General features: G+C 45.4%; 1 protein-coding gene across 1 annotated transcript in view; it reads right to left on the reverse strand.

Annotated features, from left to right (window-relative positions):
* Positions 1-12,763, reverse strand: part of LOC126101419 (meiosis-specific nuclear structural protein 1-like) — a 49,269-nt gene that overhangs the window by 29,204 nt on the left and 7,302 nt on the right. The window contains exon 2 of the mRNA XM_049912080.1: positions 10,952-11,302. Within this exon, the coding sequence (XP_049768037.1) occupies positions 10,952-11,302 (351 nt within the window). The remainder of the gene's footprint in view (positions 1-10,951; positions 11,303-12,763) is intronic.

Genomic DNA, 12,763 nt, shown 5'->3' on the forward strand with positions numbered 1-12,763 from the left:
CATAAGACCTTACCACAAATTTCAAAATTATTCATCTTATATCCTGTTCTCAAAACACTGTCCATTCCATTCAACTGCACTTCTAAGGCCTATATCGTGTCTGACACAATTACTGTGTCTTCTGCACACCTCAAAGTTTTTGTTTCCTCTCCCTGAAATTTAATTCCTTCTCCAGTTTTTGCTTTGGTTTCCTTTACTGCTTGCTCACCGTCAGATTGAATACCATCGGCGACATGCTTCCATCCTATTTCACTCCCTACTCAACCACTACTTCCATTTCATGCCCCTAGAGTCTTATAACTGCCATCTGGTTTCCGTACAAGTTGTTAAATGTCTTCTGTTCCCTATATTTTAGCCCTGCTACCTTCAAAATTTCAAAGAGAGTATTCCACTAAACATCGTCAAAACCTTTCTGTAAGTCTACAGAAGCTATAAACATAGCTTTGTCTTCCCTTAGCCTATCTTCTAAGATAAGTCGCAGGGTCACTATTGCCTCGCGTGTCCCTACATTTCTATGCTATCGAAACTGATCTTCCCCGAGTTCCATTTCCATGGGTTTTTGCATTCTTCTGCAAAGAATTTGTGCTAGTGTTTTGCAACCACAACTTATTAAACTGATAGTTCGCTAGTGTTCACACCTGTTAACAGCTGCTTTCTTTGGAATTGGAATTACTACAGTCTGCTTGAAGTCTGACGGTATTTCACCTGTCTCATACGTCTTGCACACCAGGTCTAAGAGCTTTGTCACTGCTGGTTCTCTCAAGGGTATCAGTAGTTCTGACGGATATCGTTTACCCCAGGGCCTTGTTTCGACTTAGATCTTTCAGAGCTCTGTCAAATTCCTCTCGCATCTCATCTTCATCTACATCCACTTCCCTTTTCATAATACTGCCTTCAAGTTCATCTCCCTCTACATACTCCTTCCACCTTTCAGCTTTCCCTTTTTTGCTTAGGACTGGTTTTCAGCTTCAGCTCTTGATATTCATACAGCTGCTTTTCTTTTTCCCAAACGCCTCTTTAATTTTCCCATAGGCAATATCTGTATTTCCCCTAGTGAAATATGCTTCTAAATCCTTACATTTGTCCTCTAGCCATTTCTGCTTAACCATTTTGCATTTCCTGTCAGTCTCATTTTTTGAATGTTCGTATTCCCTTTTACCTGCTTCATTTGCTGCATTTTTATATTTTCTCCCTTCATCAGTTAAATTCAGTATCTCCTGTGTTATCCAAGGATTTCTAGTATGACTTGTTTTTTTACCTATTTCATTCTCTGCTGAATCCACTATTTCGGCTCTCAAAAATTTTCTCGTCTTCTACTGTATTCCGTTTCCTGTTTTAGTCAATCGTTGCCTAATAACCTCTCTGAAACTTAGCCTGCGGTTCTTTTAACTTATCCACATCACATGATTTTCTACCTTTTATTTAGTTTTAATCTACAGTTCATAACCAATAAATCGTGGTCAGAGTGTACATCTGCTCCTGCTAATGTCTTTACAAATTGAAATGTGGTTCCGAAATCTCTGTATTACCATTATATAATCACTCTGAAACTTTCCGGTGAGTCCAAGTCTGTTCCACGTATATAACCTGCTTTCATGATTCTTAAACCACGTATTAGCGACGATTTAATTATGCCATGTGCAAAATTCTACCAAGCGGATTCCTATTTCATTCCTTTACCCAAGTCAACACACACCTACAACTTTTCCTTCGCTTCCTTTTCCTCCTGTAGAATCCCAGTCCACCATCACAATTAAATCTTCGTCTCCCTCAACTATCTGAATAATTTCTATTATCTCATTATGCGTTTCTTTAATTCCTTCATCATGCGCTAAGCTAGTTGCGCATGAACTCACACTTCTGTGGTGGTGGTTGCCTTTGTGTCTGTCTTCGGTGCGTTCAATATGCTGTTCATAGTAGCTTACTCGCATTCCTGTTTTCTTATTCATTATTAAACCTACTCCTGCATTACCTCTATTAGATTTCATGTTCACCTGACCAGAAGTCCTACTCACTATGATAGCCAAATGCCTAGGGTCTCGACCTCCCTCGGCTTCATTCAAGCCTTTAATAGCGTTGACCAGGCGTTTTTGACGACAGCATTTCGACATATGGCGTACCCGGACACCATTCTAGATTTAGAGATGCCTCTTCCTTGCAGAGTGACGCCCAGGGTGTTGTACAACGGCTGTATCACGCTGCTGATCCTGGTCCGACCATCAGTGAGTCAGTGCTGTCCTATATTAGCGATCTGTATGCCTTCACTTTGGAACCACTTCTGTGTGACCTCCGACCCTCCGACAACGCCTAGGAAGGGTGGCACTAGGCGGACATACTTTTTGCTGCACTGCTTATGCCAGAGATCTGGTACTTTGGCTTCGTGGCGGTGATGATGCCTATGCAGAGTTGACGTGGATGACCACCTGTAGCGCAGCATGCGGCAGTGGTCTCAACGTCCAAAAATGGCATGTTCTGTCTATACAGGGTGGTCCATTGAGCGTGGACGGGCCAAATATCTCACGAAATAAGCGTCAAACGAAAAAACTTCAAAGAACGAAACTTGTCTAGCTTGAAGGGGGAAACCAGATGGCGCTATGGTTGGCCCGCTAGATGGCGCTGCCATAGATCAAACGAAAATCAACTGCGTTTTTTAAATAGGAACCCCCATTTTTATTACATATTCGTGTAGTACGTAAAGAAATATGAATGTTTTAGTTGGACTACTTTTTTCGATTTGTAATAGATGGCGTTGTAATAGTCACAAACATATGGCTCACAATTTTAGGCGAACAGTTGGTAACAGGTAGGTTTTTTAAATTAAAATATAGAACGTAGGTACGTTTGAACATTTTATTTCGGTTGTTCCAATGTGATACATGTACGTTTGTGAACTTTTCACTTCTGAGAACGCATGCTGTTGCAGCGTGATTACCTGTAAATACCACATTGATGCAATAAATGCTCAAAATGATGTCCGTCAACCTCAATGCATTTGGCAATACGTGTAACGACATTCCTCTCAACAGCGAGTAGTTCGCCTTCCGTAATGTTCGCACATGTATTGACAATGCGCTGACGCATGTTGTCAGGCGTTGTCGGTGGATCAAGATAGCAAATATCCTTCAACTTTCCCCACAGAAAGAAATCCGGGGACGTCAGATCCGGTGAACGTGCGGGCCACGGTATGATCCTTCGATGACCAGTCCACCTGTCATGAAATATGCTATTCAATACCGCTTCAAGCGCACGCGAGCTAAGTGCCGCACATCCATCATGTTGGAAGTACATTGCCATTATGTCATGCAGTGAAATATCTTGTAGTAACATCGGTAGAACATTACGTCGGAAATCAGCATACACTGCAACATTTAGATTGCCATCGATAAAAGGGGTCCATTTATCCTTCCTCTCATAATGCCGCACGATACATTAACCCGCCAAGGTCGCTGGTGTTCCACTTGTCGCAGCTATCGTGGATTTTACGTTGCCCAATAGTGCATATTATGCCGGTTTACGTTACCTCTGTTGGTGAATGATGCTTCGTCGTTAAACAGAACAGGTGCAGAAAATCTGTCATCGTCGCGTAATTTCTCTTGTGCCCAGTTGCAGAACTGTACATGACGTTCAAAGCCGTCACCATGCAATTCCTGTTGCATAGAAAGAAGCTACGGGTGCAACCGATGTTGATTAGCATTCTCAACACCGACGTTTTTGAGATTCCCTATTCTCGCGCAATTTGTCTGCTACTGATGTACGGATTAGCCGCGACAGCAGCTAAAACACCTACTTGGGCATCATCATTTGTTGCAGGTCGTGGTTGACGATTCACACGTGGCTGAACACTTCCTGTTTCCTTAAATAACGTAACTAACCAGCGAACGTTCCGGACACTTGGATGATGTCGTCCAGGATACGGAGCAGCACACATAGCACACGCCCGTTGGACATTTTGATCACAATAGCCATACATCAACACGATATCGACCTTTTCCGCAATTGGTAAACGGTTCACTTTAACATGGGTAATGTATCACGAAGCAAATACCGTCCGCATTGGAGGAATCTTACGTGATACCACGCACTTATACGTTTGTGACTATTACAGCGCCATCTGTAACAAAGCGAAAAAAGTGGTCCAACTACACATTCATATTTCTTTACGTACTATACGAATCTGTAATTAAAAAAAAAAACACAGTTGATATCCGTTTGACCTATGGCGGCGCAATCTAGCGGGCCAACCATAGCGCCATCTGGTTTCCTCTTTCAAGTTAGACAAGTTTCGCTCTTTGTAGTATTTTCGTTTGATGCTTATTGCGTGAGATATTTGGCCGGTCACTATCAATGGACCACCCTGTAGGTAAGAGGCCGCGGGATGGGTGCGTCACCCTCTGCTATTAGTAGCTTATACAATTGCTTGGGAATTTACTTCACAACTGACATTGGTGCTCGATAGCCTTCAACCACAGGTGTCTATTAACCAAGATCAGAGCAGGGCTAACTGAATGACACCGCCCTCCTAGCCAATGATCCTACCCTTCAACGGTCCCAACGTACCCTCCAAACCCACCTTGACCAATTCACCGTTTGGTGCAACCAGTGGTTCCTCCGTATCAATCCCTCCAAGACTCAGGCGATCATCATAGGCCACACCATCCGCTCCTTCCGCCTCCATGATTTGTATCTCACCATTTATGGCCGTCCTATCCACCTCACTCCTACCCTCAAATACCTTGGCCTCACACTCGACCGCCACCTCACCTGGACTCCCCATCTCCTTACCATCCAAAACAAAGCTCACAACCGCCTCCCCCTCCTGAAACTCCTGTCCCGCCGGACGTGGGGTCTGCATCCTTCCACCATCCTTCACACCTACAAATCCTTGATCCGCCCCATCCTCTGTTATGCCAGCGTAGCTTGGATTTCCGCCCCTCCCCAGTTCTATAAAGCCCTCCAAACTCCTCGAACGCCATGCAATCCGCCTCGCCTTCCGCATCCGCCTTCCGTCCCCCACGTGCATCCTCTACAACCACATCCCATTCCCCCACCTTCTCCTTTTCCTTGAACACATCCGCACACTATATATTGTCCGCCGCCTTGATCCTCCTCACCCCCTGGTATCTCCCTTCCTCTCACCCCCAACCAGTTGCCACGCCTTTACCATTGTGTCTTGCCCTCTCTCCATCTCCACACCCTCCATCTCCTTTCCTAACACAACTTCCACCATCTGCCCCTCCCGGATGATGAGCTTCGCGCTGACATCTACCCTTCCTACCAACTCTAACCCCATCTTCCTGCCTCCTCCTCAGGGCTCCCTCTCCTCCCCCTCCCTCCTCCTGAGCGGCTTCCCCCTCCTACTCCCCCTCCCTCTCTTGTGCCCTCTTTCAGTGTCTCTGCACTCTGTCCTGCCCTGTCTTCCCTCTTCATCTCCCACTCCACATGTCTCCTGCCTCTTTGTGTACCTGCTGACGCCCCTACTCTCTTCATCCCTGCGCTTCCCGTGCTTTTCCATCCTCTCTGACCTTTCCCTCAGCAGGTCCCACCTGGCAGTTTTATTCTTCGTCATGTGTGCTCCAAGTGGGTTTTAAGTGTGTTGTTCTGTAGCGTGTTTAGTACTGTGGCCAACTTTTAACCTGTGCATCCATTCAGTGACTTCTATGTGCCTTAAGAATCGCCAACTGTGTTTTTTAACTTTCTGGTGACTTTTTTTTAACTGTCCCCCATGAATGTCTCCATGTCAGTCTAATTTTACCTACATTTTCTCCCATTACTCTGTTTTATGTTCCCCTTCTTTTATCACCCTATGTATCTAACATTTTATTCCTATTTTAGTTGTCATGTCACTCAGCTGAAGAGTGGCGGACTGTGCCGCTGACAGCCCTTCCCTGCCCATATGGGGCAGGGGAATGAAATCACAATAAAGAAAAAAAAAGGCTAACTGATCACAGTCGTAAGACTCTAGACATCCTTCAACGGACACAATATGTCAACCTCTTTTTGGTGTCATGCATTCCCTATGTTGAGTAGATGGTTCTGATCCCTCCATCACTGGCCTGTCGCATGCTGGTGGCTCTGGGATCTTCTGTCAGCACAGGTATGCTGTTTAAGATCTGAAAGATGTTCCTCACCCTCCCAAGAGACAGAGGGAGCTCCGACCTTTTTCATCTTCAGAAGAGAGCAAAGGCCCTGTTTGTAAGCTCTCACATGAAGATGTGGCGACGTGGTCTGACTTGGCTTAGAAGGCTACTGCTGGAGGCCTTTGTGCCGATCACTCCCTCTTCCCCAGTGCTGTTGTCAGACATTCTAGTGCCTTTCTTCTACATTGGCCAATTCTTCCTTGAAATAACTTACATCACCGTCTCACTATTGTCCACACACTTGACACTGCCGAGGACTTTACACACAAATCTGCAACTGGGCATGACATCGAATGTGACTAAAAGGATTTACTCCTATATAGGATGGGGTGTTGTGTCGCAGGTAGTGAGAGCCTCCACTCATGTGCTGAAGTCCACTTGATACATAACAGGTAACAGAAAGGAGGTATCCAGTCTTGCTTACATCCAATTATCTTCGCAGGCTCTCTGTAAAGTATAGACTGTGGAATGATGGATACAGATGACCATCACCTTCTCTGCACATCGGCGAAGGATGTTTGGCATTTAGTATGCCATATTTTAGCTTTCCTCACACGCATCACTTCAAACCAGATAATTGGATGTGGGGTACTTTTTGAGAGCATTAACGAACTCTGTAACATAGATATGAGGCCACGCCATAGAGTATATATTCGATGATGGTGAGAAGACAGTCCTTGATTTTTGGCATTATTTAAATGATCGACACTGTGCGACTGTACACCATGCCAGCGCCAGCAATATTTCTCAGAATTTCTCTCGAGGACTTCCCATAATCTACCTCGCAGCTGGATTATCTACGAGAATAGAAGTTGAACCATGAACCCTTCGTGTTAGGTACAAAGTACTAACGACGACCACATTGCAAAAGAGAAGACATGAATCGTTACTCTCCAGAAAGTAGCCCCATGGAGCGTCCTCACATCATAACAAGATAACCTCTTTTGATTTTCTTCCTGTTTGGCAGCCGCCAAGGACTCGGTTTCATTTTCCTTCCCCTCGGCTCTATGAGGCATGCTGTAGCACGAACTTTTGCAACAAGTTGGTACTGGTACGAAAATAGTCTTTCCACCTTTTACTTGATGCATTTTTGCCCTCCACTCTTCTTAACCTGAGATCGGTAGCGGGACATGGTGCATCCATTGTCCACTTTGCACCTGACCCCTCTTTTTCAGACAATAGCAAAAAAGTGATAAGCGACTGTTCGTGAAGAGCAGAAATCCGGACCTGAGTCCGGTCCAGCACAAATTTTCATATGTTGCTTTAAATAGTTCATCTGTAACTACTGCAGTTAAATTGAGCTTCAGAAATATATTTCAATATTTGAAACTGTAGTTCATTGCCAAACACAAAAGAATTCAAAGTTTGCTAATTGCCACTGTATTTTTTATCCTTGATGGTAGTTACCATAGTTGTGGAAACTCATGATACAGTGAGATAAATTGTAATAAAAGTATTTAGCACCAATCATTTGCGGCGAAACATTAACACAAACAATATCCGCCATCATGTCAAATTTTCCGTCAATCAAAATTTCAGTCAAACACGCACTGTTTGACAAACACGTCAAACAACACCGTACATGGTGAAATATTTAGTAAACATACAGAGGGGTCCAAAAAAATGTATACACTGTTTAAAAGTCCTTAACTGGCAAACTAATTGACGGAGTTGTCTCATCTTTGGTAGTGTAATAGTTTGTAGTTCCGGCAATAGCCACACAAGCGTTGTATTGCGTTGTTTTGTTTTGTCAGATGACAGTCGCCAGATAGTCAGTCTTCTGTTCTTAGTTGCACCTAGTTACGCGAGTAAACATGGCTGGCGCAAGGCTTACATTCGATGAAAGGAAGTCAGTTTTGAAGTGGTATTTTAAGTACTAAAACATTAATGAGGTTTAACGGCAATGGCGAAATGAGTATCAAACAGAGCCACCGACACATTTAACCGTTCGTCGCATTCGAGACAAATTTGAAGCCGAAGGCTGTGTTAAAGATGTACACAAACGGCGATCTGGACGACCTGTAACAGTAACAAGTCCATCTAACTCTCGTCGTGTGTTACAATTCACTCGCTCACCACAGAAGTCTGTGAGACAGTGTGCCCGTGAAACTGGAGTGAGTCGCTGAAGTGTTCGGCGAATTTTGAAGACAGCAAAGTGGATGTACTACATCCCACGATTGCTACACGCAATGAACGAGGACGACCCAGATCGTAGAATGGAGTACTGCGAGTTGTTTACTAACATGGTGCGCAATGATGAAGAGTTTGCAGAGCTGATTGTGTGGTCTGATGAGGCACAGTTCAAACTCAATGGCACAGTAAATCGCCGCATTTGCATCTACTGGGCCGTCGAAAATCCGAACGTCCATATAGACAAAGCCGTGAATTTGCCAGGAGTACATGTGTGATGTGGGTTGTCTTACCGGGGTTTGATTGGGCCATTCTTCTTTGACGGCACAGTTACTGGTGAGGTGTACCTTCAGAAGCTCCAGACATCCATTTTACCTGCCATCTGAGACTTGTATGGAGACGGAAGAGTTTACTTTCAACAAGATGGTGCCCCAGCCCACTACCAAAATTGTGTTAGGGTGTATCTCGACGAAAATCTACCAGGAAGGTGGATAGGGCATAGAGGTGCTGTGGAGTATCCACCACGTTCCCCAGACGTAACTTCTCTGGACCTTTACCTGTGGGGAACACTAAAGGACGTCGTTTATCGATAAAAGCCACGCACATTGGATGAACTTCGAGAATCCATCGTACATTCATGTGCAAATATCCAACTGAACACGTTGCAGTCAGAAGTTAATGCTGCACTTCGGCGGCATCGTTTGTGTGTGGATGTGCGAGGTGCCGGAGCTAGCAGTGTATTTAACACTAAATTCTTCTAGTATCTTCATTGGAAATGATGCTCTAAGCCCCCTCTTTTCTAACTCCGCCTTTTCCTGTTGCACATGGATTAAGAAGAAACGCGAACTGACTGCAATCGACCCTGCAATAATTTAATTTCATAGAAATTAATTTGATAAAGGAAAGTTTCATTAACGTAGTGAAAAATGAAAGGGTTGCTCTACCGATCATCAGAATCAAAGTTCTGTCCAAAATAACAATTTGATTTATTGTGACTAAACTCAAAATAATAAACAAAACACATGAAACATTTACAATACATCAAATTGGATACTCAAATAAATGCTGTGAAGGTGAAGATGTCCATAAACTAGATTGTGACACTTATGACCAAGTGGTATGTGAAGCCAATTCCTTGCAACTCAAATCTTAAGAGAAACACCCAGCCAACCCAACATTAATTGCTGCTACAGTAGTGAAAACTCAGACAATGAACACCAAAGACAGAACCACGTTAGAAAAGATGGGAACAGGCGCGCTATGCTGAGCTCTGATTGTCACATAGCAAAATTCCCTAATCTGCCGGTGCTGCAGACATACATTACCAAGCTGTGTTCTTAACTGCAAGGACATGATCTGGCATACCAGAGGCGATGGCTGATTGCTTCAACGTCCCATCGTTGTGATGATAATGTCGCGAGTATAGCCCGGAACAAATTATCCTGATCTGGTTGTTCCAGACTAAAGACTTCCTAGCAACACAAATTCACCTCTGAGGGAAACGAAGAAGGCTCGCTCCACAATCACTGACGGTACAGTGATTGATTTGTAACAAGCGAAGTCACACAGTAACTCCGATACAGTCAACTTTAGCCAAAACTGCTCAAGACAGACAACATAGGCCGCTTGTATGCAGAACGCTCAATTGCCAACTGTACTCGAAAAGTTACGTTGAAGTCGAAATTTCAGCAACTTCGTCAAACAGTTACAATTAAATGAAAGTGTATTAGACAGCCAATGGAAGGCAGGCTGTCCAGAGCAGCGAGAGCGCGGTCTTGTAACCTACTCCAACGGAAAGGAGAGACTCGACACTACCAAGAGCACCCATACAAGCCGAACACAGAACATTCCCGCCCCCACAACAGTGGCCGTGGTTAAAACGTGCCAATCAGTAACTCGAAAACCGGTGGAAAATTCCACTCTATTGCCGAAGCACTACTGTTCCACCAATGGAGATACTTGGCTGCAATTTCTGCACCAATTTTGCTACGTCATGGACCTATCCCCTGAGTAAGTCAATCACAGTTGTGAATTTGCAGAAAACGCGGGAATTTGCCCGCCAAGACTGCCTGGGAACACAAGTCATTACCACACCTTGCTGGTAGCCCGTCAGAAAGTGTCTTCACTAAGTAACGGAATCTCTAGCTCCAGCCACTCCTTCAGGCCCCTGTGGGCATGTCGCCCCCGCTCTTATGACAATGTCAGCGTCTGGAAAGCATCCACTCGACTCCCTCACACCCGTCAGCATAACCATTTCAAGATCAGCAGAACCCGCCCGTCAGCAGACCACTTGGGTGATGAGAGACGCTGCGTGGGAAGTCCACGTGTGAAGCAATAGCAACTTTCCACCATTTGCAATTAGAGAGGAAAATATTCATATCTTCTGAGTTCTCAATATTAGCCTTGTGATGACAATACTCGGCCATTCTTTCCCAAATCGAATTAGAGTAAGATATAAATATGAGAAGGGACAAGTCACTGTGTGTATCTAAAAGCCGCCACCTCTCAGATGTTAATGGCGACCATTTCGAACACCTACAGTGATATCTTTAAGTTGGACTTTGAGCTACACTTTCACCAAAAATGAGACAACTCCGTCAATTAGTTTGCAAGTTATGGACTTTTAAACAGTGGATACACTTTTTTGGACCCCTCTGTATTTGCTATAGCTGTATGCTACACACCATTCTCAGGACCACGGAGGCCTGCACGTCCCTGCGACGCGCTTCGAGTATCGCCTGGCGAGTGCCCAGGAGCGTGTCTTCCAGGTGAGCCGCCTGCTGCAGGTCCTGCTCGGCGACGCTGCCCAGAGCGTACAGCTGTTCTGCGCGCTCCTGTTCGCGCTCTGCTAGCTTAGCGGCATTGGCCTCCATCTCTTCGTAGGCCGCAAGAGTGCGCTGCGGCCCGAACACGTCCAGCTCGGCCACCTGCTGTCTGGCACTTTCCACTTCGTGCTTGGCGCGCGAGTGCAACAGGCGCTCCTTGCACAGTCGCTGCAGCTGTGGCCACACGCGCTTCAGCATCCGCTCCGCCTCCTGCCAAATGACGCGTCGAGAATGGTCACAGCCCTGTCAGTCGCAATCGGTAGGTGTACGTTCAATGTAAGAAAACAAAAGCTAATCTGTAATCCACTCTATACTAGGTAGAGACAAAGACCAGATATACACTACTGGCCATTAAAATTGGTACACCAATAAGAAATGCAGATGATAAACGGGTATTCATTGGACAAATATATTATACTAGATCGGACATGTGATTACATTTTCACGCAATTTGGGTGCATAGATCCTGAGAAATCAGTATCCAGAACAACCACCTCTGGCCGTAATAACGACCTTGATACGCCTGGGCATTGAGTCAAACAGAGCTTGGATGGTGTGTACAGGTACAGCTGCCCATGCAGCTTCAACACGATACTACAGTTCTGCAAGAGTAGTGACTGGCCAGAGGTTTTGAACTGGTGAGAGATCTGGAGAATGTGCTGGCCAGGGCAGCAGTCGAACATTTTCTGTATCCAGAAAGACTCGTACAGGACCTGAAAATGCGGTCGTGCATTATCCTGCTGAAATGTAGGGTTTCGCAGGGATCGAATGAATGGCAGAGCCACGGGTCGTAACACATCTGAAATGTAACGTGCACTGTTCAAAGTGCCGTCAATGCGAACAAGAGGTGATCGATACGTGTAACCAATGGCACCCCATACCATCACGCCTGGTGATACGCCATTATGGCGATGACGAATACACGCGTTAAATGTGCATTCATCGCGATGTCGCCAAACACGGATGTGACCATCAAGATGCTGTAAACAGAACCTGGATTCATCCGGAACAATGACATTTTGCCATTCGTGCACCCAGGTTCGTCGTTGAGTACACCTTCGCATGCGCTCCTGTCTGTGATGCAGCGTCAAGGGTAACCATGGTCTCCGAGCTGATAGTCCATGCTGCTGCAAACTGTCGTCGAACTGTTCGTGCAGATGGTTGTTGTCTTGCAAACGTCCCCATCCGTTGACTCAGGGATCGAGACGTGGCTGCACGATCCGTTACAGCCATGCGGATACGATGCCTTTCATCTCGACTGCTAGTGATACGAGGCCGTTGGGATCCAGCACGGCGTTCCGTATTACCCCCCTGAAATCGCAATCGCGATAGGCTACAATCCGAAATTTATCAAAGTCGGAAACGTGATGGTACGCATTTCTCCTCCTTACACGAGGCATCACAACAACGTTCCACCAGGCAACGCCGGTCAACTGCTGTTTGTGTATGAGAAATCGGTTGGAAACTTTCCTCATGTCAGCACGTTGTAGGTGTCGCCACTGGCGCCAACCTTGTGTGAATGCTCTGAAAAGGTAATCATTTGCATATCACAGCACCTTCTTCCTGTCGGTTAAATTTCGCGTTTGTAGCAAGTCATCTTCGCGGTGTAGAAATTTTAATGGCCAGTAGTGTAAATAAGAGAGGCCTTCAGTGAGAAATCCTCTCCTTCTC

The sequence above is a fragment of the Schistocerca cancellata genome, chromosome 9 (assembly GCF_023864275.1).
Source record: "Schistocerca cancellata isolate TAMUIC-IGC-003103 chromosome 9, iqSchCanc2.1, whole genome shotgun sequence".
In the NCBI taxonomy this organism is placed as follows: domain Eukaryota; kingdom Metazoa; phylum Arthropoda; class Insecta; order Orthoptera; family Acrididae; genus Schistocerca; species Schistocerca cancellata.